The sequence below is a fragment of the Engystomops pustulosus genome, chromosome 6 (genome assembly GCF_040894005.1).
Source record: "Engystomops pustulosus chromosome 6, aEngPut4.maternal, whole genome shotgun sequence".
NCBI classification, from domain to species: domain Eukaryota; kingdom Metazoa; phylum Chordata; class Amphibia; order Anura; family Leptodactylidae; genus Engystomops; species Engystomops pustulosus.
This window is the reverse complement of record NC_092416.1, coordinates 66,944,201-66,967,096: the sequence shown is the minus strand read 5'-3', so window position 1 is coordinate 66,967,096 and position 22,896 is coordinate 66,944,201. Positions and strand designations below refer to the sequence as shown.

At 46.3% G+C, this 22,896-nt stretch overlaps 1 protein-coding gene and 1 long non-coding RNA gene across 2 annotated transcripts; one reads left to right on the top strand and one right to left on the bottom strand.

The window, feature by feature from the left end:
• Positions 1 to 3,202: 3,202 nt before the first annotated feature.
• LOC140065759 (nicotinamide N-methyltransferase-like) lies at positions 3,203 to 18,104 on the bottom strand. The gene is made up of 3 exons (XM_072113329.1): positions 17,893 to 18,104; positions 6,683 to 6,890; positions 3,203 to 3,731 (listed from the first exon to the last, which is right to left on the bottom strand). The coding sequence occupies exons 1-3, from the start codon at positions 18,041 to 18,043 to the stop codon at positions 3,308 to 3,310; spliced, it is 783 nt and encodes a 260-aa protein (XP_071969430.1). The 5' UTR covers positions 18,044 to 18,104; the 3' UTR covers positions 3,203 to 3,307.
• Positions 14,599 to 18,166, top strand: LOC140065760 (uncharacterized). Its single transcript, XR_011848039.1, has 3 exons — positions 14,599 to 14,741; positions 16,221 to 16,425; positions 17,771 to 18,166. It is a non-coding gene; the product is annotated as an uncharacterized lncRNA (long non-coding RNA).
• Positions 18,167 to 22,896: the final 4,730 nt, after the last annotated feature.

Here is a 22,896-nt window from a genome sequence, read left to right as displayed (position 1 = left end):
GCATTCACTATAGGTGGCTTTTAACAGGGTTCCCTTACAAGGTAGCAAAAGGGGCATTGTTTTCCTTGTCCCATCATGGAAAACTTATTTGCATAGTTGTATGCATTCACTAACAGGTCGTGTTTTGCCTGCAAATCTATAGTATAGGGCCGTTCATAGGGGGCCGTTCACTGTCCCCCTCAGACCGTTGGAGGGCCGGACTAAAGTTTAAAAATAAATAGCGGTACATGTGACCACATCCATAATACACTGGCACCCCCCTCAATTAATTATTTAATATACCGGTACTGCACCCCCTTGTGAACTATTTTATATATTGGCCCAATTAATTAATATACTGGTACCTCTCTCCATTAATTATTGAATATGCCTCCCCCCCATTAATTACTAGACTGCCCCTCATAATTAATTATTTCCTATACCCGCACTATTATTTATTTCCTATGCTGCCCCTCTCCCATTAATTATTTCCTATGCTGCCCCTCATAATTAATTATTTCCTATGCTGCCCCCACCATTAATGATTTCCTATGCTGCCCTTCATAATTAATTATTCCTATACTGCCCCTCCACCATTAATTATTCCTTATACTGCCCCTCACAATTAATTAATTCCTATGCTGCCCCTTATAATTAATTATTTCCTATGCTGCCCCTTATAATTAATTATTTCCTATACTGCCCCTTATAATTAATTATTTCCTATGCTGCCCCTCACAATTAATTATTTCCTATTCTGCCCCTCATAATTAATTATTCCCTAAGCTGCCCCTCATAATTAATTATTTCCTATGCTGCCCCTCATAATTAACTATTGGCCCCCAGTCGCCACAATCTATTTACTGCCCTTTTTAATAAAAAATAAAAACGCTGTACTCACCTAAGTCTCCTGCCGCGCAGCCTAGTTCATGGAGCGATGTGCACCGGGGTTGTATTCAGTGACGGGCAGGAGCTTCCTGTCCTGACGGACGGAGGCTCCTCCCCGACTGTTGCAGGCCGCGAGGGCCCAGCGCTGGCGCTCCAAGTATCGGGGGCCAGATCGAAACGGTCCGCGGGCCGCATGTGGCCCGCGGGCCGTAGTTTGGTATAGGGTCAGTTTGTAATGGTAATGTTAGTCTTTCTTTAAGGCTATATTCACACGAACGTATGGGGGACGTATATACGGCCGACGTATATACGGCCGATATACGTCCCCCATGCACTTCTATGGGCGCACGGCACCCTACGGGAGCGGTACGGTGCCGCACACGTGCGGCACCGTACCGTTCTGTACCCGGGAAAAAGATAGGACCTGTCCTATCTTTTCCCGTTATACGGCGCCGTGCGCCATAGGTTGCTATGGAGAGTGGCGGAGGTGAGCTGCGCTCACCTCCTCCTCCTCTCCCCGTACACTGCCGTTGCCCGGTACGGTACGGGCGGGCAACGGCAGTGTGAATATAGCCTAAGGCTCAATCTTACTGTATTGTTTTATTAACAGGATAGTAATACAATAGTTTTAAATAATTATGTGCAAGTAATTATGGCGGAGGCGATTTGGTTTTGGGACTTAAATAATGTTAATATTGATGTTTTTAAAGTGTTTTTTTTTTATTTAGTCACTATGAAGTGTTAATATTTGTGGTATTATTATTTAGTGGTTATGAAGTGTTAATATCTGTGGTATTATTTGATAACCATATAAAGAATGGATGTTATAGTGTTGGGTCGGGGAAATACTCATATTGAAAAACGTTATGTGAATGGAAGTCCATTAGTTTACCATCTATTCACCTTCTGTTATCTTCCATTAGATCTGCTATTATTACATCTGCTATTAATACCGAAAAGAAAGATGCCATGCTGCGCCAATATCTTTTTCACTATTAATGACAGAATGTTTAAAACAAGCGACCCATTTCAGGCATGACCTTAGCCTGAATGTGAATGTGACTGTTATAGAGCTAACGGAAATCACGCTCAGCGATCTCCATCAGCTCCATAGAGATTAATGGAGCAGAATGGTCATGCACGGCCATCTGCTCTATTAGTCTGAGGAGCAACAATAGATCCGACGGACTCCTCGTTTTCGCTGATCAGCAAGTAAAGCCCTATCTCGTGGATAGGGCTTAAGTTTCCTTTGTGGGTAAACCCCTTTAAATATAGTCAGGATGACAAAATAACACATTCTCTAATTCACTGTTACTAACAAAATTACAGCATTTCACAGATATAATTCCAACCTGTCTCTATTAGTCCTGGTGTATACAATTTTGATTGCCTCAGGATTTTACCCTAAATCAGAATTCTTGGGTCAGGCAAGACAGGTTATTTTCCTGTCTAAGGCTCCAGTGAGCTCCTCGTTGCAATGGCCCCTCCCCCCTTGTATTACAAGACGAGCTCACACACAGAGAGACACTTCCTTCTGGCAAGCAACAGTGTGAGGAGACTTACTCTATCCAGGCTTACTTTGTCAAGGGGAGGGAGACTCAGCAGAGCTGACAGTGTATGTTATGACTGAAATGCCAGAGCTAACAGTGTTTGTTATAGTTCATATGTAGCAAAGCTGAAAATGTCATTGTGTGTGTTATGTGCATCGTGTTTGTGTAGGTTTCCTTTGGGTCCTTCGGTTTCCTCCCACACTCGAAAACATAATGTTAGGTTGATTAGATTGTGACACCCCCCCCCCCCCTTAGGAACAAGGATGGATTTGGCAATCTCTGTGTAGCACTGAGTAATCTGTGAGCGTTATATAAATAAAGGAATTATTATTATTATCTCATAGATCTCATCATCTATCATCTCTGATCTGTCTCATTGTCTCATCTCTCTTTGTATGTGTCATAAACCAGTGAATGTTTAGATGCTAAATGAAAGGGTACATAAACCTGGACCCTGATAATCTAAACACATTGTCAGTACACATTGGGGCAGATTTATCAAGCTGTCTGAAAGTCAGAATATTTCTAGTTGCCCATGGCAACCAATCACAGCTCCCCTTTAAAATATTCATGAGCACTGGTAAAATGAAAGCTGAACTGTGATTGGTTGCCATGGGCAACTAGAAATATTCTGACTTTCAGACAGCTTGATAAATCTGCCCCATTATCTCACAGCACTAGAGGGATCATGAAGTATCTGCTTATAGAGTCCCTTCCCACACCCACATTTTACACTGACCATCACGGATTGATATGAGCTAAAACAGGAATGAAACTGAGCCAAATTGTAAAGTAAGTGGTTAAAAATTATCTTTATTGTGTAAACATCATTAGGGGATTGAAATTTTTGAATCTTCTTTCATGAGCAACCCCTTTAAACACTGTTCAATCTACTTTTCCTTGTGAGCTACAACAAAAAAGACTGCCTTATGGTCAATGAGATCAGTCTCAACTGTTCTCTTTTTTATCTCAAAGGAATCTATAACAAAACCCTCTCCAGCTAGAGCTTTCCTGACAAGGTCTTCATCATATGTGAAAACATGGATCTTGTCTTTTCCAATTGTTATATAAGTTGTACCTAAACTCCCAAATATTACCACGTGTCCTCCAGGTTTTAGCAACCTTGAGAACTTTCTGATATATTTAATGTAATCATCTTGTTCTTTACATATATGGTCTAGAAGCAAAGCAGTGATGATACAATCGGCTGGAGGTAAATCTATTGGCTCCGTCATATTTTCTTTCTCCAGGTTACATTTTATAACGTGTTGCAGCGCTGATCGCACTTTTCCTTCTTTGTCTTCTAACTGATCACTGAAAGAAATGGGAGAAATTAGAACACTTTATAATTCTACTGTTGAATATATTTAAATTGCACCAATACTGTTGTGTCGAGCTACCAAAGTATCTATTGAAAATAGGACCCTACCGCTAAGAATATTTTTCTGAGTATTCGATTGTTGAATAGATTTAAATTGCACCAATACTGTCAAACAACCATATATCCTCTGAAATACAGGACTCTATCAATAAGAATGCTTCTCTGAGTATATAATTGGCAATTTTATTTCTAAAATTTGATCTTTAATAGTTTTGCGACAGGTTTACTGTATCTAAGATACAGGGCCGGCGCCTCCACTGGGCATACCCGGGCAAGTGCCCAGAGTTGCTGGGGAGCCCACATAAGGCTGTTCATAAGGAATGGATAGGCCTGAGGGGGGGTATATAAAATAACCATGAGGGGTGTCAGGACTGGGAGTCTGTGGACCCTCTGGACCACCGCGGGAGGTGGTACTAGCCAACCTGGGACCGGAGTCTAAGTGGAAACCCAGTGTTCACCAGAGCCCACCGCAAAGCGGGATGGACTTGCTGCGGCGGGATTCCACCAGGTCGTTCCACAGGTGCGACTAGCCCGCGGTGGCTGCCAAAGTAGTAATACAGGAGACACCACTCACGTCAGAAATCGCAGGAGCTGGCACACAGGAACGCAGGACCACAGGATTGGACTGGCACACAGGAATCACAGGACACAGGAACAGACTGGCACACAGGAATCACAGGAACGCAGGAATCACAGGAACGCAGGAATCACAGGTGAGCTTTCTCTTCATGGGAAGACTTGAAGATCCAGCAAGGGCAATAGGAAGAGGCTCGAATTTAAATCAGGGCAGTGCCAATTATTGGTGCACTGGCCTTTAAATCTTAGCAAGCCGGCATGCGCGCCCTAGGAGACGGGGAAGGGCACGCCAAGCCGCGGAAGCTGTGGAGGACGCCGCTGGAGCCGGGGGAGGTGAGTGCAGCCGGGCACCAGAACATGGAGAGGCACGGGTGCACCAGCGATCCGAGACAGGGATCGCGGGAGCACCCATGACAAGGGGGATGTTTGGGATGATAAACTGGGGAATATTTTAGTTTCAAAATTTTTTATGCCGCCATGTGAGTTTACTGCAAAAGGACCTAGTGAGGATCTGTCACCCAGGGGCCTACTGAAACCTGTAGCCGACCATGCTAAGATATGGAATGTGTGTTTCTTATTTTATCAATACTTTCTTTGAGAGGGCAGAGGCAGAGTTACTAAAATATAACTTTTAACACCAAATGTTAAAAAGGGCTAGTACCTCTAATATATATAACTCACATTGATAACATATATAATTAAAAAACACTAGACAGCTACATTCCTAGCTACTGGACACCACCATTCCTGAATAGTTCATTCATTGCAGTTAATTTGGTGCCTGCATGAAGATCAGTTCTATATGATGGTACTTTTAGCTTCTGGATGGTTGATTAAAAAAATGCCTTTGTTATGCATCTGAATAATTCCAATGAGAACTAAGGGCCTTTTTCACCTCTATTTCTGAAATGACAGTGTTGTTGTGAAATGGGCTCTGTTTAAAGGACATCTGTCACCAGACCAAGGATTGTAAACCAAGCAAACTGCCATATTGGTATGTGCCCCCTCTCGCAGGATCTGCTATTCTTTTAGCGTCTTATATCCTAGTTTTTACAAAAAAAATTTTTTTAAATTATGCAAATTAGTCTAAGGGTCTCCATGCTCCATTAACTCCTATGGAGCCTGGATCCCCTCAGACTAATTTGCATATTTTTAAAAGCCACTTTTTTCTTAAAAACTAGGGCATAAGAAGCTGAAAGAACAGAAGATCCTGCCAGGGGGGAGCACACCATTATGTCTGAATGTTTGGTTTACAATCCTTGATCTGCTGATAGATGTCCTTTAAGCTTCTATGTCACCAACTCAACAAATAAGTACATTTGTGATTAGTCACAAATCGCAGGGCCTTCATGCTCTTTAATCTAATTGTAGTGGATGGTCCTGTGCTACTACAGGTAGTTTCTCTACTGCCATAAAACTGTGCACTGATTCCTCCAGACCATACTCTGGACATTGCTTCTTGTCACGCTTTCAACATTTTAATTTCTTTGGAAAAGGTTAATGTCTATCGTCTATTTGAAGATATTGGTCTTTACATCATGGGCAAAAGATGCACATAACCAAGAACATTAATTTAATTTATTGGACCAAGGATTGATAAATTAATTATTTGGAGGTTGTCACTTCCTCCTGACTTATTTCCTTAGTGGATTTGGAGATGAGGTCAAGGGCCGATCAAAAAAACTCTTTCCTCTCTGCCCTCCTTTATATCTATTTGCCCCCCTTCCTGCGCACAAAGTTTAAAATATAGAGAGCTCAAGTTGTATTCTTTCTTCATCTGCCAATATATATAAAAGTCTAAGGAAATTTTTATGTGGCTTTCTCCCACCTCTCTTTGATATTTTGAGTCTTAACTCTTACTGTAGGTATTGATGAAATTCTTTGTCCTCTGGGGACTATTTTGTTTGCAAGATAATATATAGACTATGATGTTCCCACCACGATCATGTATGTTCCTTATTGAGATTAGTGACTTCTGTGAATGCTACTTTAATTGATGAGATTTGAGAACTAAAAGTTACTGTATTCCCTAAAAAACATCCCTCGCTTTCTCCAGCCATTTTTCATTATTAACAGCATTTGCATTTGCAACAGGATTGCAACATATATAGGGTGTATAAGCTATTACTAGCCCTTTACAACATTTGGTATTAAAAGTTATGTTTCAGCAACCCTGCCTCAAACCTTTCCGTGAAAGCTTTCAATATACTTTCCCTGAAAAAGATCTTTGATATGTATCAAAATATTATACAGTAGCAACAAATACAATAACAATGGATTTACAGTTATATTTGGGTAAATATTTCACCTTTTTCCTTCAATGTCTACATGAAGTTGTGCAGCATGACACCAGTCGAATGCTCCTGTACGTGTGTCCACCCATCTCTTCAGCTCCAGGATACATCTGTCATTTACCTTCAGGACTATCAGGTGTTTGAAAAACTCGCAGGCTGCATACAGATGATGAATAAAGGAACTAGAACTCAGGTCAATTAAGATATCTCCTTTAAGATGACCTGTTGAAAAATTGTGAATATAAAATTTCTAATATGCTCAAACTGTCAAAGATGTTGCTGAAAATTAATGACTTATATCTACTGTAGAAAAAATAGGCAGCAATTTTTTTTTTCTGGCAGTGCAACTACAGGAAAACATTCAAACCGTCAGGTCTTAAATGTAATGCAGAACAGGATGGGTCCTTCCCAGGGGTAGGATCCGCCCAGTTCTCACCAGTTCACTCAAAGTGGTTGTTAAAATCCTACCCAGCTTGGCGAGGCTGGTCTCCCTGCTCTGTGCTTCCCATCTAATGGGACACAGCAGTCCTCCTTCCCCCAACCTTCTTTGTTCTATACAGGCAATGCAATCTGATTGTGTGCGCCTGCGCTGGGTTCTTGCCTAACAGCCACAGGCAAAAGAGAATATCCATAAACTGACATGTTTCTTTGTTTATTATTGCATGATATTTGCTACTGGGGCCATAACTACTAAGGGCATGACTGCTGGCTACTGGGGACATTATTAATGGCTACTGGAGGCATGACTACTGGCTACTAGGTGCATGACTGATGGATACTGCATGCATCATTGTGACTTTTTACTACTGGGATCATACCTGTGGCTACCGAGGGCATTACTGGGCCTACTGTCTACTGGGGGCATCACTGTGCTTACTGGCTACTGGGGCAACTCTGTGCCTACTGGCTTTTAGAGGCATCACATGCCTACTGGCTACTGGGGGCATCACTGTTCCTACTGCTTACTGAGGGCATCACTTTGCCTACTGGAGGCATTATTTTGGCTACTGGGGATAGGCACTGTGACTAATAGTTGCTGGGGCTGCTTGTGTGACTTTTGGCTACTCTGGGGCTGGTGCTGTGACTACTGGGCACTGTGGATGACTGTGACTATTACTGTGTGTTAATACTTTGTAGCCTTTTGTAGCCTTTTTCTGTGGTGACAGCTACAAGTCACTTGGAAAACAGTTAGAGCTCAGTGAGGTTGGATGGAGACCGTATGTGAACTGCAGTTTTCAGCTCTTTCCAAAGATTCTCGATTGAATTCAGATCTGGACTTTAACTTGGCCAACACCTGGATACTTTGTGAACCATTCTATTGTAGATTTTGCTTTATGTTTGGGATAAAAGAATATAAGTCTCCATCCCAGTATCAAGTTTTAAGCAGACTCCAACAGGTTTTCCTCCAGAATGGTCCTGTATTGGGCTCCATCCATCTTCCCATCAATTCTAACCATTGTTATGCTGCCACCACCATTTTTGACAGTGGGGATGGGGAGTTCCGGGTGATGAGTGCTTGATCTTGCGACACATTTCCTTTTTTAAATTCTGCGGTTTGTCCGAATCCGTTGGGGTGTCCGACGGCCTCCCTCCCCCCCCCCATTTCTGTTCAGACCGGAGGCTGCATGGTTTCTGCAGATTCTTTACAATGAGCCAGTGTCCAAAAATGCCATGCACTGCAATACAGTATTATTGCAGTTTATGGTAGGAACAAGCAGACCATCTAGGGTTAATGTACCCTAGAGCGTCTAAAAAATAGTAAAAAGGGGCGTGTCCTGGCTGCTGAGGAAGATGGCTGCACACTAAGCCTGCTCCTGCCTTCACCCTGCTTGTGACCAGCATAAACGCGTATCCAGCGATCCCTTCTCATCACACATGGGTGCAAAGAGAAAAGGGGGTACCCGAACCCCTTCAGTACAGCTCGGACGGACGTCAGCTAGAGGAATAAGCAGGTACCTCACCGGCATAGTGACGGCAGCGGCATCCACTCGGAGCCCTGACATGGCGGCGGGCTCTGCACGTGGATCAGGAGACGCGGAGAGGGAGTCTCATACAGCGGAGACCCCGGGTGCCTCCTGCGCAGCACAGCCACAGATACCAGCTGCCGGCACGAGCGGAGGGGAGCAGGGAGAAGAAGCCGGCGCTCCAGCACTGACGGAGCACGTGGCCAAGATGGCGGACCCCGCGGCTGAATCCCCCCGCGGCGATCCTCTCCCCGCACAGCCGCGGAGTGGAATGATCTGCTCCGTGGCGCGGTTGGAGCGGGCAGCCGATCGGGCAGCGAATGCAGAGCCTGCAGCGGAGCAGCATGGGAGCCATGAAGAGGAACGGCCACCTGGGGCTCCTGTCACGCACCTGCCACCGGGAAGCAGCACCCCTCCTCTGACAGAGGCGTCTGTCCACCGTGGTCCTCTGCCTCAGCAGAGTAATGACCTCCAGGTACCCAATGCTATGGATACAGCTCAGCCTGTCAACCCACCAGCGATGAGGCCATGCAGTGCCACACAGATCTCCCCATCTTCTACACCGGGCCCTTCCTGGGCCGCAGAGGTAGAGAGCCAGCAGCGAGGCCGTTTTGGAGTGGTAGAGAGGGAGACCGCCAGTTGGCAGCCGTGCCCCAGAGGAGACATACCCTCCGCTCCTCATTCCCCGGCCTTATGGTCTGAAATGGGGGATGACTGGCCAGGGACACCCTCAGCCCATAGCCCAACACCTTCTCCTCACCCCTCGCAGGACCCGAATCAGCTCCCTGTACCCTCCACAGGGCACAGCGTAATGGCCGCAGCTTTCTCCCCAGAGGGGCCTTCTACCACACAGCAGAACATATGGTCCCAGGAATTTGGTGCCTTAGCTGAATTACGTGCCCTAAGCTCACACCTCCGTACTATACCCACTAGAGATGATATGGAAAGCTATGTAGCCAGATTGGAGCAATCTTATACAGCAGAGCTAAATATGGTGCGGGAAGAGGTCCAACAATTGGGAGCTAGGGTCTCATTGACAGAGGAAGTCAACAATACGCTTACAGAACGTCTAAACTCCCATGATGAGGCTATATCCACCCATACCTTTCAACTGCAATATCTCGCGGATCAGTTAGATGATGCTGAGAACAGAGGTCGCCGCAATAACATTAGAGTGCGGGGCCTCCCAGAGACTGTGGAAACTCCTTCGCTTCACGATACCCTGCGACAAATATTTAACTCCTTACTGGAAGTCCCGGCAGATACACCCCTGGAGCTAGACCGAGCCCACCGTTCACTACAGGCCCGCCCCCCAGCGGGTGACCAGCCTAGAGATGTGATATGCAGGGTGCATCGGTTCCAACTTAAAGACGCTATCATGTCTAAAGCACGTCTAGCTGGCGACATTATCTATCAAGGGGCTCACCTTCAGTTGTTACCTGATCTATCACGGCTGACCCTGCTCAAAAGAAGAGCATTTAAACCTTTACTGGATGAACTCCGTCAAAGAGACATACCATACACGTGGGGTTTTCCGTTTCGCCTGCAGATAAGACGAGCAGATCAAAGATATGTGGTGTGCCATCCCAGAGATGTCCCTGCTTTTGCTGCGGCGCTGGATTTTCCGGCTCCGGCAATCACAGATTGGCCCGGCTTGCCTTTACCGGGGCGACCCGGTAACCTTCCTCCATTGGGGGGGCTGCCCGGGCGTAGAGCACATCGTGGCCCTGGACGAGGCAGGGCCCGTCGGGGTCGCGACCATGCGCCTCAGCCATTGAACTGAGTTCCATATACGTCATAGGTTTTGACACAAGCACTAAGTTAATGTCCTGAGTGTTAGATGAGTTGCAGGGTCTATGTTAAATATCTACAACTTGGGCTCATATTGTGTCACAGTTAACAGTAGGTATCAAGCCAGGTTGAATTGAGTTGGGCGAGCCTCGCTGCCTAGAGTCGTTATAGTTATCAAGACCCTCTGCTCAGTAGCTCTACCTAACCCTAAATCCCAATCTCTTTCACCCACACCCCTTAATGCTGGATACGTTCAGATGTCGATATTTCTATTCTTGTGTAAGATTTGGTTGCGGCAGGGGACGGCGGTGTCCTCTACAGTTAGTTTACTACCCACAGGGGAATCCGTGGCCAGCTGGTCTGTCTGCGGTATAGTAGCTGTTGCTTCCCCAACGCAATTTTTGTATTTCTTTGTTTGTTTATTGTGTATATTTGTGTTTTCTGTTCTCTCTCCTCCCCCTTCCCTTCTTTTGACACATTTCCCTCCCCTGTACACTTTCTTCTGGCCTTTTATACTAGCAGGCTAGGGGGACTCCTGCATCCCCATCACCACGACTCCAATAGATTCCCAGATGGATACCTTGAAATTATGCTCCTTTAATGCCAGAGGACTGAATGTTCCTCAAAAACGCTCGCAAATTCTGTATGATATGCACAAACACCGGGCTAACATTCTGTTTTTACAGGAAACGCATTTCAAGTCCACCAGCGTGCCAAACATCCGAGATCGGAATTTCCCACATTGGTTCCACAGTGCCAACCCTGAGGCAAAGTCCAAGGGAGTATCGATAGCCCTCCACAGGTCGCTAGTTCACGAAGTGATTGCCTCTCAGACGGATGACTCTGGTCGATACGTCTTTTTGAAGGTAAAAATTATGGGACAAGTGTTGACTCTCGCCAACTGGTACCTACCTAATCATAACCCTGTTTCAGCATGTAAGAAACTCTTGGCAGCGCTCTCAGAATTTGCCGAAGGTCACTTAGTCATAGGGGGTGACTTTAACGTCCCACTAGACCCCTTGATTGATACTTCAGGGGGTCGAAACTATCTTCCACAGAACCAAATGCGGTCCCTTAAACGTGACATACAGGCCCTCCAATTACTGGATGTATGGCGCATCCTACACCCTCAGGACAGGGACTACTCATACTTTTCACCGGCACATGGCTCTTATAGCCGGATTGATTTCTTTCTCATAAGTCATAATGCTTTGTCCTGGGCCCCTGAGGCAGAAATAGGGAACATACTATTCTCTGACCATGCCCCAGTATTCCTGTCCTTGACATTACCTCTAAATTCCCGTTCTCCATGGACATGGCGATTGAATGATAATCTTTTGAGGGACTCCCTCTGCACAGCAGACATCCGGGAACACATCAATACTTACATCCAAGCACAAACCACAAACAATCAGACCCCCTTGCCGCAGCAGTGGGAACACCTCAAATACTCCCTGAGAAATATCTTCATCCGCCATGGGACTCGTCTTAAAAGAGAGAATTTAGCCCGGATAGAGTCACTTACCTCTAAAATTCAGAGCCTCGAAACGCGTCATAAATCTACCCTATCCCATGAGGTCCTAGCAGAATTGACATTAGCTAGGGAATCTCTGAGATCCCTTCTAGACCAAAAGTACCTCCATCAGAGGGCAAGATTTCAAAGTTACTTATACGACCATGCAGACAAGTGCGGCCGCCCCTTGTCCCGTTTACTACACCCCCGGTCTCTCACCTCCTACATACCCAAGATTAAGGGCCCGGGGGGGACAGAGGTTTACCAACCATCTGAAATGTGCGATAGCTTCTCTTCGTACTACTCTTCCCTGTACGCCCTAAAAGGCCCTGACACACCTAGGTCCGCTCCTTCACATGAAGCTCAGATAGAGTCTTACATCTCAGAAACTAGCCTACCGCCCTTGTCTGGAGAGGTGATTTCTGGGCTGGAGCAGGAGATTGAGCCTACAGAAGTTTCGGTAGTTATCAAAAACACCCCTACTGGGAAGAGCCCAGGCCCAGACGGCTTTACTCCAGCCTTCTACAAACAATTTAGGGAGCTCCTCTCCCCCTTATTGGCCAAGGTTTTTAGCGCTGTCTCTGCGGACTCTGGATTCTCGGACCGGGCCTTAGAGGCTCATATTAGCGTATTGCCTAAGCCAGGGAAGGACCCGTCTCTTCCAGCCAGCTACCGTCCCATTTCTCTGATCAACGTGGACGTGAAGCTGTTCGCCAAAGTCTTGGCAGAGAGATTGGCTCCTCACTTACCCTCAGTCATTCACACTGACCAGGTGGGATTTGTCCAGGGTAGGGAGGCCAGAGACAATCTGATTAAGACCTTCCTACTGATGTCTCAGGCTAAGGCAGGACAGGTCCCAGCATGTCTATTGTCGATCGATGCAGAAAAGGCCTTTGACTGGGTTAGCTGGGGTTTTATGGAGGCAGCGCTGAGACAAATAGGGATGGGTCCAAACTTTTTGGGGAAAATTCTTGCTCTATACTCCAGCCCCACTGCGAAAGTTAGGGTTAACGGCAATTTATCCTCTTCTTTTACAATTAAAAATGGGACTAGACAGGGGTGCCCTCTGTCCCCTTTGTTATACGTTATAGTAATGGAACATTTGGCTGTTGCCATTAGAAACAACGCTAATATCCATGGTATCCGCATGGGCTCCCGTCACTGCAAAGCAGCATTGTACGCTGATGACCTATTACTATACGTATCGCAGCCAAGGATCTCATTTCCGTCCCTTATCCAGGAATTTAAGAGGTACAGTGTACTCAGTAACTTTAAAATCAACTACTCCAAATCGGAAGCTTTAAACATCTCCCTCCCACAGTCAGAAGCACAGCACATAACAGATAACTTCCCGTTCCAATGGCAGGAGACATCGATCCGATACCTAGGCATCTCAGTTCCCACTGACTCGTCCAAACTGTATAGCCTCAACTACACACCCCTGTTGGAACGCACCTTGGGGGACCTACAGCGATACGACCGAAAACGCTTATCGTGGTTTGGTAGGATTAACGTCCTTAAAATGGACATCCTCCCTCGGTTTTTGTACATCTTCCAAGGGGTGCCCATCAGCCTCCCAGCCACATTCTTTCGATCATTGCGCTCAGCCATGCTACGGTTTATATGGGGTTCTAGTCGACCTAGAGTGGGCTGGAGGGTTCTGACTCGCCCCAAATCCAGGGGGGGAGCCGGCCTGCCTGATTTAAAATTGTACCACCAAGCCTCCATACTCACGAGACTTGTAGACTGGCATTTTCACACCACAACCAAGCAATGGGTATCTTTAGAACAAGCCTATTCTCCAGTACTGCTTAAGCTCCTCCCGTGGATTTCTTCAGAGTCTATCCCTTCTATTCCCCCCCAGGCTACCCTCCTGAAAGACGCCCTGCGAATATGGAGATCGTTGATTTCAAAAGGAACTTTGTCCCGACAGTTTAGCCCCCTCACACCAATATTTCGCAATCCCGGTTTCCCTCCAGGGATGTCAAAATTGTCCTTTTTGGGGTGGGGGGTACTCGAAGACCCCAGATTACATGATATCCTACAGGGCTCCCCTTTACCAAACCTAGAGGATTTCCATCCTCGTCCTGAAGTGACCAACCCATCGTGGTTTGAGTATTCGCAACTCCGGTCTTTCATAAATAAGGCGGGATCCGCGGCAGCGTACAGGGAATCTCTGACTGAGTTTGAGAGACTATTCCGGTCCAATACGGCCCCATCCCATGTGATTTCTGAAATATACTCTCTCCTATCCCGAGGCCCGGACTCGTCAGAGCTCTCCTTTGTCAAAGGTTGGGAGCGCGACCTAGGTAATGCCCCATCTGAGGAGGATTGGCAACGCTCATTCCTCTTCACTCATAAGTTATCATCAGCTTGTGCTGCCCAAGAGAAGGGCTACAAGATTGTGTCTAGGTGGTACCGGGTGCCGACAGTACTACACTTGGCTTTTCCCTCTGTCTCAGATTTATGTTGGCGCTGTGGAAAGGAGAAGGGGGACATGCTGCACATCTGGTGGACTTGTGATGCCCTCAAGCGGTTCTGGGATCAGGTATTTGCCACGTACCAACAAATAACAGGTAAACAAGTGACAACTTCCCCAGAGATAGCGTTGCTGTCGATGCTCCCAGGTTCCATTAGCCTCCAAAAGAAGAACATCCTGAGGTTCTGCTTGATAGCAGCACGAGCGGTAATTCCCAGACACTGGCGATCGGCGGTCTGCCCGTCCATGGCGGAATGGGCCCAAGAGATGTTGGCGCTGTCCCGCATGGAGGAGCTGGCCGCGGTGACACCGGATGCTTATGAAAGGTACTTTCATGTGTGGCAGTCGTGGCTGGATTTCAAGGAAACTAAAGCCTTTAGCGACCTCATGGGGGGATAGGATGCTAGGCCACTGTTCGCCTTTATCTATATACTCACCCATTCATGTCCTCCACCACATGTTGCCCAAGCATCTAAATTTGCAATGGTTTCCCTTTCCCTTTAAGGGGAGCCCCCCTCTCTCTCTCCCTCCCCCCTGCTATTCCCTTCCCTGCCCTCCCACTCTCTCCTGTTGATATTTGTCCGTTATTTTTATAACTCATAGAAAGGAGGCGCTAGCAGCTAGCTGGGAATAATCGGGTGATTGCTCAAATATGCACTAGTTATTGCCATCGTCATATTATGCCTCTTCAGACGCAGAAGCTAATATCACCTGGACCGCTAGGGACTTTGGGTCCGACACGGGGCCCATCCATAAGAGCCTAGCGGTTTCTCAAGACTGGTATTGTTTATTATCTGTGTAATTTTGAGAAGTAAACACTATACCATACCTTAAATAACAAACAAATTGTCTAGTACCCCTCCATAGTATGTATTGATATTGTAAATCATACTGTTGTTATCCCTGCGTGGATAACTTTCTTTTGTTCTTACCTGTTTTGTTTTTCTGGTTTTTGTTATTGTTTATCGTTTGTTGAACTGTCTCAATAAACTGATTCAACATAAAAAATAGTAAAAAAAAAAGATTTCAAAAATATTAAAATAGTTGAAAACCTTAAAGTTCAAATAACCCCCCTTTCCCTAGAACTGATTTAATAAACAGTAAGAATCACAGACACATTAGGTATTGCCACGTCCCAAAATGCCTCAAACTATTAAAATATAAAAATGGTTATTGCCGTTGTGACCCCCATAACGGAAAATAGCGCCCAAATATCCAATACACGACTTTTACACCACTTTACATCGCATAAAAAAATTGAATAAAAAGTGAGAAAAATGTTGCACAGACCTCAAAATGGAAGCAATGAAAACATTGCGCATTTTGCAAAAAATTACACCTAGCACAGCTCCGTACACCACAGTATGAAAAAGTTATTGCATTAAATGGAATAAAACCTATATAAATTTGGTATCACCGTGTTCATACGGAACAAAAGAATAAAGCAGAGGTATTATTTGGAGCGCACAGTGAAAGTCGTAAAAACTGAGCCCACAAGAACGTGCCTGTTGTATTCCTTAGTCTTCATGATGCTCTCAGCGCATTACACAGAACCCTGAGACTATCACGGAGCAGGTGTATTTATAGAGATTCAGTTACACACAGGTGGATTATATTTATCATCAGTCATTTAGGACAACATTGGATCATTAAGAAATACTCACTCAACTTCTGGAGTGAGCCCCACTATACATATGTACAGGCCATCCACTGAGCCCATCTCTAAGCCAGGCCCCGTCTGGCATGGAAATAAGCGCAGCCGATTACTTTTTACCGTGCCAAATGCCAGTTTTTTATTATTGCAGGCAATGTTGGTTGCTACAGCTACACAATGTGTTTTGGTCAGGGGCGTACATACCAAACGGCAAGTTGAGCAAACCACTTTATGGAGCTAAAAGAGCACATGGTAAGGAAAGCTGTGAACTCCTGATGCACTCTGCACTTCCGGCACTCCGGACCATTACAGGCGCAACTCCTCTATATCCTGGGAGACAGTGACAACAAGAAACGGTACCTTGTAGCAGACTTTTTTTTACACTCTTTTTGATTGGCTCTCTATTGACGATGGGGCGGTCCTTTACATAGCGCACACAGATTACACAGCGCTACAAAAAGCTTGCCAAATCCTTCCTGGCCCAGCGGCCCCCACCACCTTTAATCCGTCCCTGATTACAGCTTGTGTATATATACAGTTGAAGTTTACATGCACTTTATAAAAATTTTGTGTATATATACAGTTGAAGATTTCATACACTATATAAAAAGACACATGTACATTTTGCTCACTAATAACAGCTGTACACATCTCTCGCAGAGCTACAAACAGTCAAGGGTTGATCCAGTAGACAGAAAATTGTATAACATAGAAAATAAGTTCTGACCGGAGCTCCCGATTCCCTTGCTTCCGTGTGTCCTTATTCTTCCAATATGTCACTCACAAAATAGAGTAGTTCACACTCCTCCAGCACAAATTCCTGAATCCTCCAAAAGGAATATACCGCTATTAAAACCAACACTCCTGGGTTTCTCCTGTGACCTCATTCGTTTGCACCGTATTTTGTGGTAGATCGCTAGAAGAAATTCACCCTCAGATTGCTCTTTTGTGAGAATGTTTTTAATCTAAAATAAATCCTGAGTGTTAAATTGTACTACGCTTTCTGCGGGTGTATTTCTTCAAGCGATCCACCGCAACATACGGTGCAAACATGAAATCAGAATAAACCTTTCCCGTTTTAGATCAATTAGGGATCCCAAAATTATTTTTATTTTATTTGAATGCATTTTTATTACTTTCTGACAAGTCAAAAGTTATTCATACACCAAGATGACTATGACTATCAAGCATAATAAACCAGCAGGCTCAAGGGCTACTCTATTGTCCCTGCTAACCTGCTCATCCCTGGGTGCTTCTTTACTGATTCAGCTTCCTTAGCTCTTCGGGCACTACTATGCATGGGCACACTGCATAGATTCATATTAAGTTTATGTTATCAAAAGAATGTCTATGATAGGTACAAAAATTGGGAAACAAGGAGTTGCCAGGTAGAAGCAAAGTTAAAATGAAGAGCCCCTGGAAAAGTTCCTATAAACTTTTGTCATTCTAAGGTTTTCCAAGGTTCTGCAGATTAAAGAGGGGAAGCAGTGAATATACTTTCTTTGCTCTCACTAGTATATGTGTAGTGTAGTTACCCCATTTGTTCTTCTTCTTACCAAGAGACTGAGTTCAACAATTAGTCTTTGGTTCTTAACACTTGTTTACTGAACACATTTAACTTTAGTACTTAGAAAAAGTTAACTGTGGTACTAGTTGTGTCAAGTGAACCTATTTCTTAAAAAGTGTTTTTCTTTTTTCCAGCTGCAGGAGCATACAAACCCAACCCAATTGATTGCAAATGCTAAAATAGAAGTGAATTGTAGCAATAGATCTAGTTCTACAACAATGTAGGACAATAATATTACACAAAGAAGAATACATACCCTGTGTGAAAGTCTTTGTAAGATTTTTAATGGGAAATACCAAGGAATCTTCTGCAACAACCACATCAGGTCTGTCCGAAAAATAGTCATCTAGATGTTTTCTGGAATCAAAGCCATGAACATGGTAGAGCTTATTGGAGCTGGAATCCATATTCTAATCCTGACTCTGCAATGGACTGAACCCCTCTATCCCAGGGTTCATGCTCCTTATATATCAACAACTGGGGATTTATTTGCAAACTGTGTTTGTAAAAATCACCTGTCAGGATGTTATTCGCTGTGGGAGGCAGCCCGGGGAACACGTTTTATAAAAAATGTACTGAGCCTGTCTGAGGGTATACAAAAAAAAATAGAAAGCAAAGAGAAAGAACTGTACATCCCCCTTCTATATATTCCACTCTGTTCTAACCCAGGGTGCCTCCATCTCACAGTAGGGACATTAATTAGCATATTAAAAATAACTTCTCTCTTAGATCAAAAAATTCATTATCTACTCAACATAGCAAGAATACTTAAAGGCAGGGGCGTTGCTAGGGTTGTAAAAGATCCGGGGCACGGGCCCCAATACATATGTAGCGCTCTTTTAGTAATGCCCCCTCCTGTACATAACCCCTCACATAACAACTTTACTGACAGTGTATACAGCTACAGAAACACCAGAGAAATCCCTACTTTTTCCCTCCAGTGACTGCAGGTGACACATCCTCCATCTTCTCCATGAGGCATCACCACATCTTATGTTCCCCATTGTCCCTACATCTTGGTTCCCTGACAGTATTGTCCTGCTGCCGCCCCTAACAATCTCCCCAAATACTGTAAGGCTGCGCTCACACTTTATCTTCCATTTAAACAAAACCAGGTGCGTGTTACCCATCACGCCCCAACAGTAAGTAATGTCCCCACACAGCCCCCCAGGAATGTGCCCACACAGCCCCCCACTAAGTAATGTGCCTCACACAGCCCCCCACTAAGTAATGTGCCTCACACAGCCCCCCACTAAGTAGTGTGCCTCACACAGCCCCCCACTAAGTAGTGTGCCTCACACAGCCCCCCACTAAGTAATGTGCCTCACACAGCCCCCCACTAAGTAGTGTGCCTCACACTGCCCCCCACTAAGTAATGTGCCTCACACAGCCCCCCACTAAGTAATGTGCCTCACACAGCCCCCCACTAAGTAATGTGCCTCACACAGCCCCCCACTAAGTAATGTGCCTCACACAGCCCCCCACTAAGTAATGTGCCTCACACAGCCCCCCACTAAGTAATGTGCCTGACACAGCCCCCCACTAAGTAATGTGCCTCACACAGCCCCCCACTAAGTAATGTGCCTCACACAGCCCCCCACTAAGTAATGTGCCTCACACAGCCCCCCACTAAGTAATGTGCCTCACACAGCCCCCCACTAAGTAATGTGCCTTACACAGCCCCCCAGTAGATAATTTGCCCACACACAGCCCCCCACTAAGTAATGTGCCTCACACAGCCCCCCAGTAAGTAATGTGCCTCACACAGCCCCCAGTAAGTAATGTGTCCTCACACAGCCCTCCACTAAGTAATGTGCCTCACACAGCCCCCCACTAAGTAATGTGCCTCACACAGCCCCCCAGTAAGTAATGTGCCTCACACACAGCCCCCCAGTAAGTAATGTGCCTCACACAGTCCCCCCAGTAAGTAATGTGCCTCACACAGCCCCCCAGTAAGTAATGTGCCTCACACAGCCCCCCATTAAGTAATGTGCCTCACACACAGCCCCCCAGTAAGTAATGTGCCTCACACAGCCCCCAGTAAGTAATGTGCCTCACACAGCCCCCAGTAAGTAATGTGCCTCACACTGCCCCCCAGTAAGTAATGTGCCTCACACTAACCCCCCTTATTCTCCCCCTTCCCTATCATGTCTCCCCCCTTACCTCACAGATGCAGCTCTCTCTCTCTCTCTCTCTGTGCACTGCTTTCCCTGGCAGGTCATGTGACCATGACATCATCACAGGTCCTTCAGACTCTGTGACTATTATTCACCGGAGGCTGAGCTGCTGGGGAAAGCAGTGACAGCAAACGTTCTCATCACGATCCGTGCAGGACACGGATCGTGTTGAGAGAGGGTAGGATGCCCGGGGAGATCCGGGGCACAGGCCAAAAGATCCGGGGCACGAGCCCCGGATCTTTTGACCTAGCTACGCCCCTGCTTAAAGGGGTTGTCCAGTTTCAGCAAATATTTTATATTGTTTGTTTAATGAAAAGTTATACAATTTTCCAATATACTGTCTGTATCATTTATAGTTTTCTAGATCTCTGCTTGCTGTCCTACAGGAAGTTTACTTCCAGTGGATATAATTTGTCCATGGTGATGTGATGGACATGCAGGTGCAGGAGCTGTTATTATCACAGAGAGTAATAGGATTTGTGTGATACTAACAGCTTGTGCACCTGCATGTCCATTACATCACCATGGACAAATTATATCCACTGGAAGTAAACTTAGAAGCTTCCTATAGAACAGTGATGGCGAACCTATGGCACGCGTGCCAGAGAGGGCACGCAGAGCCCTCTCTGCTGGCACGCGTACCTTCTCCCCAGCCTCATCAATGATACCTACCCCTGCCGGGTCCCAGCACTCTGTTGACCGCTCGACCCCGGCTACCGCTGCCTGCTCGTTCGCGCCTGGCCCACCCTGCTGCCTGCAGAGTCGCGGGGTCCCGATGCCTGCTTGTCCCCGCCCTGCTGCCTGCAGAGTCGCGGGGTCCTGATGCCTGCGGGGTCCTGGTGCCCGCTGCCTGCGGGGTCCCGGTGCCCGATGCCTGCGGGGTCCCGGTGCCCCATGCCTCCTGCCTGCTCCTGTGCTCCGACGTCACTGCTCCTGTGCTCCGAGTCGCGGGGTCCTGATGCCTGCGGGGTCCCGGTGCCCGCTGCCTGCCGGGTCCCGGTGCCCGCTGCCTGCGGGGTCCCGGTGCCCGCTGCCGGCGGGGTCCCGGTGCCCGCTGCCTGCGGGGTCCCGGTGCCCGCTGCCTGCGGGGTCCCGGTGCCCGCTGCCTGCGGGGTCCCGGTGCCCGATGCCTGCGGGGTCCCAGTGCCTGACGTTTCCGCGGCTGCTGCACTTAGTAAGGCCCTCTATGTGTGTCTGTCTATGCTGGTGTGAGTGTATTGGAGTGTGTGCTGTGTGAGTGTAGTGGTGTGGAGTGTGTGCTGTGTGAGTGTAGTGGAGTGTGTGCTGTGTGAGTGTAGTGGAGTGGAGTGTGTGCTGTGTGAGTGTAGTGGAGTGTGTGCTGTGTGAGAGTAGTGGAGTGTGTGCTATGTGAGTGTAGTGGAGTGGAGTGTGTGCTGTGTGAGTGTAGTGGAGTGGAGTGTGTGCTGTGTGAGTGTAGTGGAGTGGAGTGTGTGCTGTGTGAGTGTAGTGGAGTGTGCGCAGTGTGAGTGGAGTGTGAGTGTAGTGGAGTGTGCGCAGTGTGAGTGGAGTGTGAGCGGAGTGGAGAGTGCGCAGTGTGAGCAGAGTGGAGTGTGAGTGGAGTGGAGTGTGTGCTGTGTGAGTGGAGTGGAGTGTGCGCAGTGTGAGTGGAGTGTGAGCGGAGTGGAGTGTGCGCAGTGTGAGCAGAGTGGAGTGTGAGTGGAGTGGAGTGGAGTGTGCGCAGTGTGAGCAGAGTGGAGTGGAGTGTGCGCAGTGTGAGCAGAGTGGAGTGGAGTGTGCGCAGTGTGAGTGGAGTGTGAGCGGAGTGGAGTGTGCGCAGTGTGAGCGGAGTGGAGTGTGCGCAGTGTGAGTGGAGTGTGCGCAGTGTGAGTGGAGTGTGCGCAGTGTGAGTGGAGTGTGCGCAGTGTGAGTGGAGTGTGCGCAGTGTGAGTGGAGTGTGCGCAGTGTGAGTGGAGTGTGCGCAGTGTGAGTGGAGTGTGCGCAGTGTGAGTGGAGTGCTGTGTGTGCAGTGTGAGTGGAGTGGAGTGTGAGTGGAGTGGAGTGTGCGCAGTGTGAGTGGAGTGTGCGCAGTGTGAGTGGAGTTTGCGCAGTGTGAGTGGAGTGCTGTGTGTGCAGTGTGAGCGTAGTGTGCGCGGTGTATTACCAAAATTTTCATACTCCTCCTCGGGTAAAAATACTCCTCAAAAATGGTGAGAGGAGTATTATTACCCTTCTGGAAAAATGTTAGTGCGACCTCTGATAATGGTCTTTTATGCTATTTATGTGGTTGTAATGGTGGCGTCATGATGTCACAGTGTTATTTGTCTCATGTATAGTGGTATTGTGGCGCTATTGTACTAAACTGCTATGTTGGCACCTTGCACTAGAAAAGTCGCCTTTGGTTTGCAGTTTGGGCACTCGGTCTCTTAAAGGTTCGCCATCACTGCTATAGAAGGACAGCAAGCTGAGATCTAGAGAACCATGAGGAATTGATACAGACAGTAAATTGGAAAGTTGTAGAACTTTTCATTGCACAAACAATATCAAATATTTGCTAAGCGTGGACAACCCCTTTAAGTCAAACCAAATGGGTTTAATCAGAAAATAATATAAAGAAAATATAGAGATTCTACAAGCCCCACATATTTATAATATAAGGTCTAATATATCATATGATACCTTTAAAACATACATATTATGTACAGATGTAGCATTGGTATGCAGGGGCGGACTGACCATATAACCCACCAGGGAAATTTCCAGTGGCCAACTGGGGTCAGTCCTGGTCTGGTCCTGACTGGTGGGGTCGGTCTAAGAAGTAGTATATGTATAGGGTAATTACCCCATCTGTTCTTCTTCTCACCAAGAGACTAAGTTGAACAATTAGTCTTTAGTTTTTAACAATTGTTTACAATCATTTAGGTAGATGAGAATGTTAGATGAGTATTCATTTAGGTAGCATATCATTTGAAAAATTGGGGCACTAGTTGTATCAAGTGGTTCTACTGCTATTAAATCTAATAAATTACATGTTTGTGTGATAAAAAAAGGATGGATTCTAAGACAAATATTATTCATGTTACTCCGCTACTTGATGCAATTTGGTCGGCAGTGACAGCTCTGTG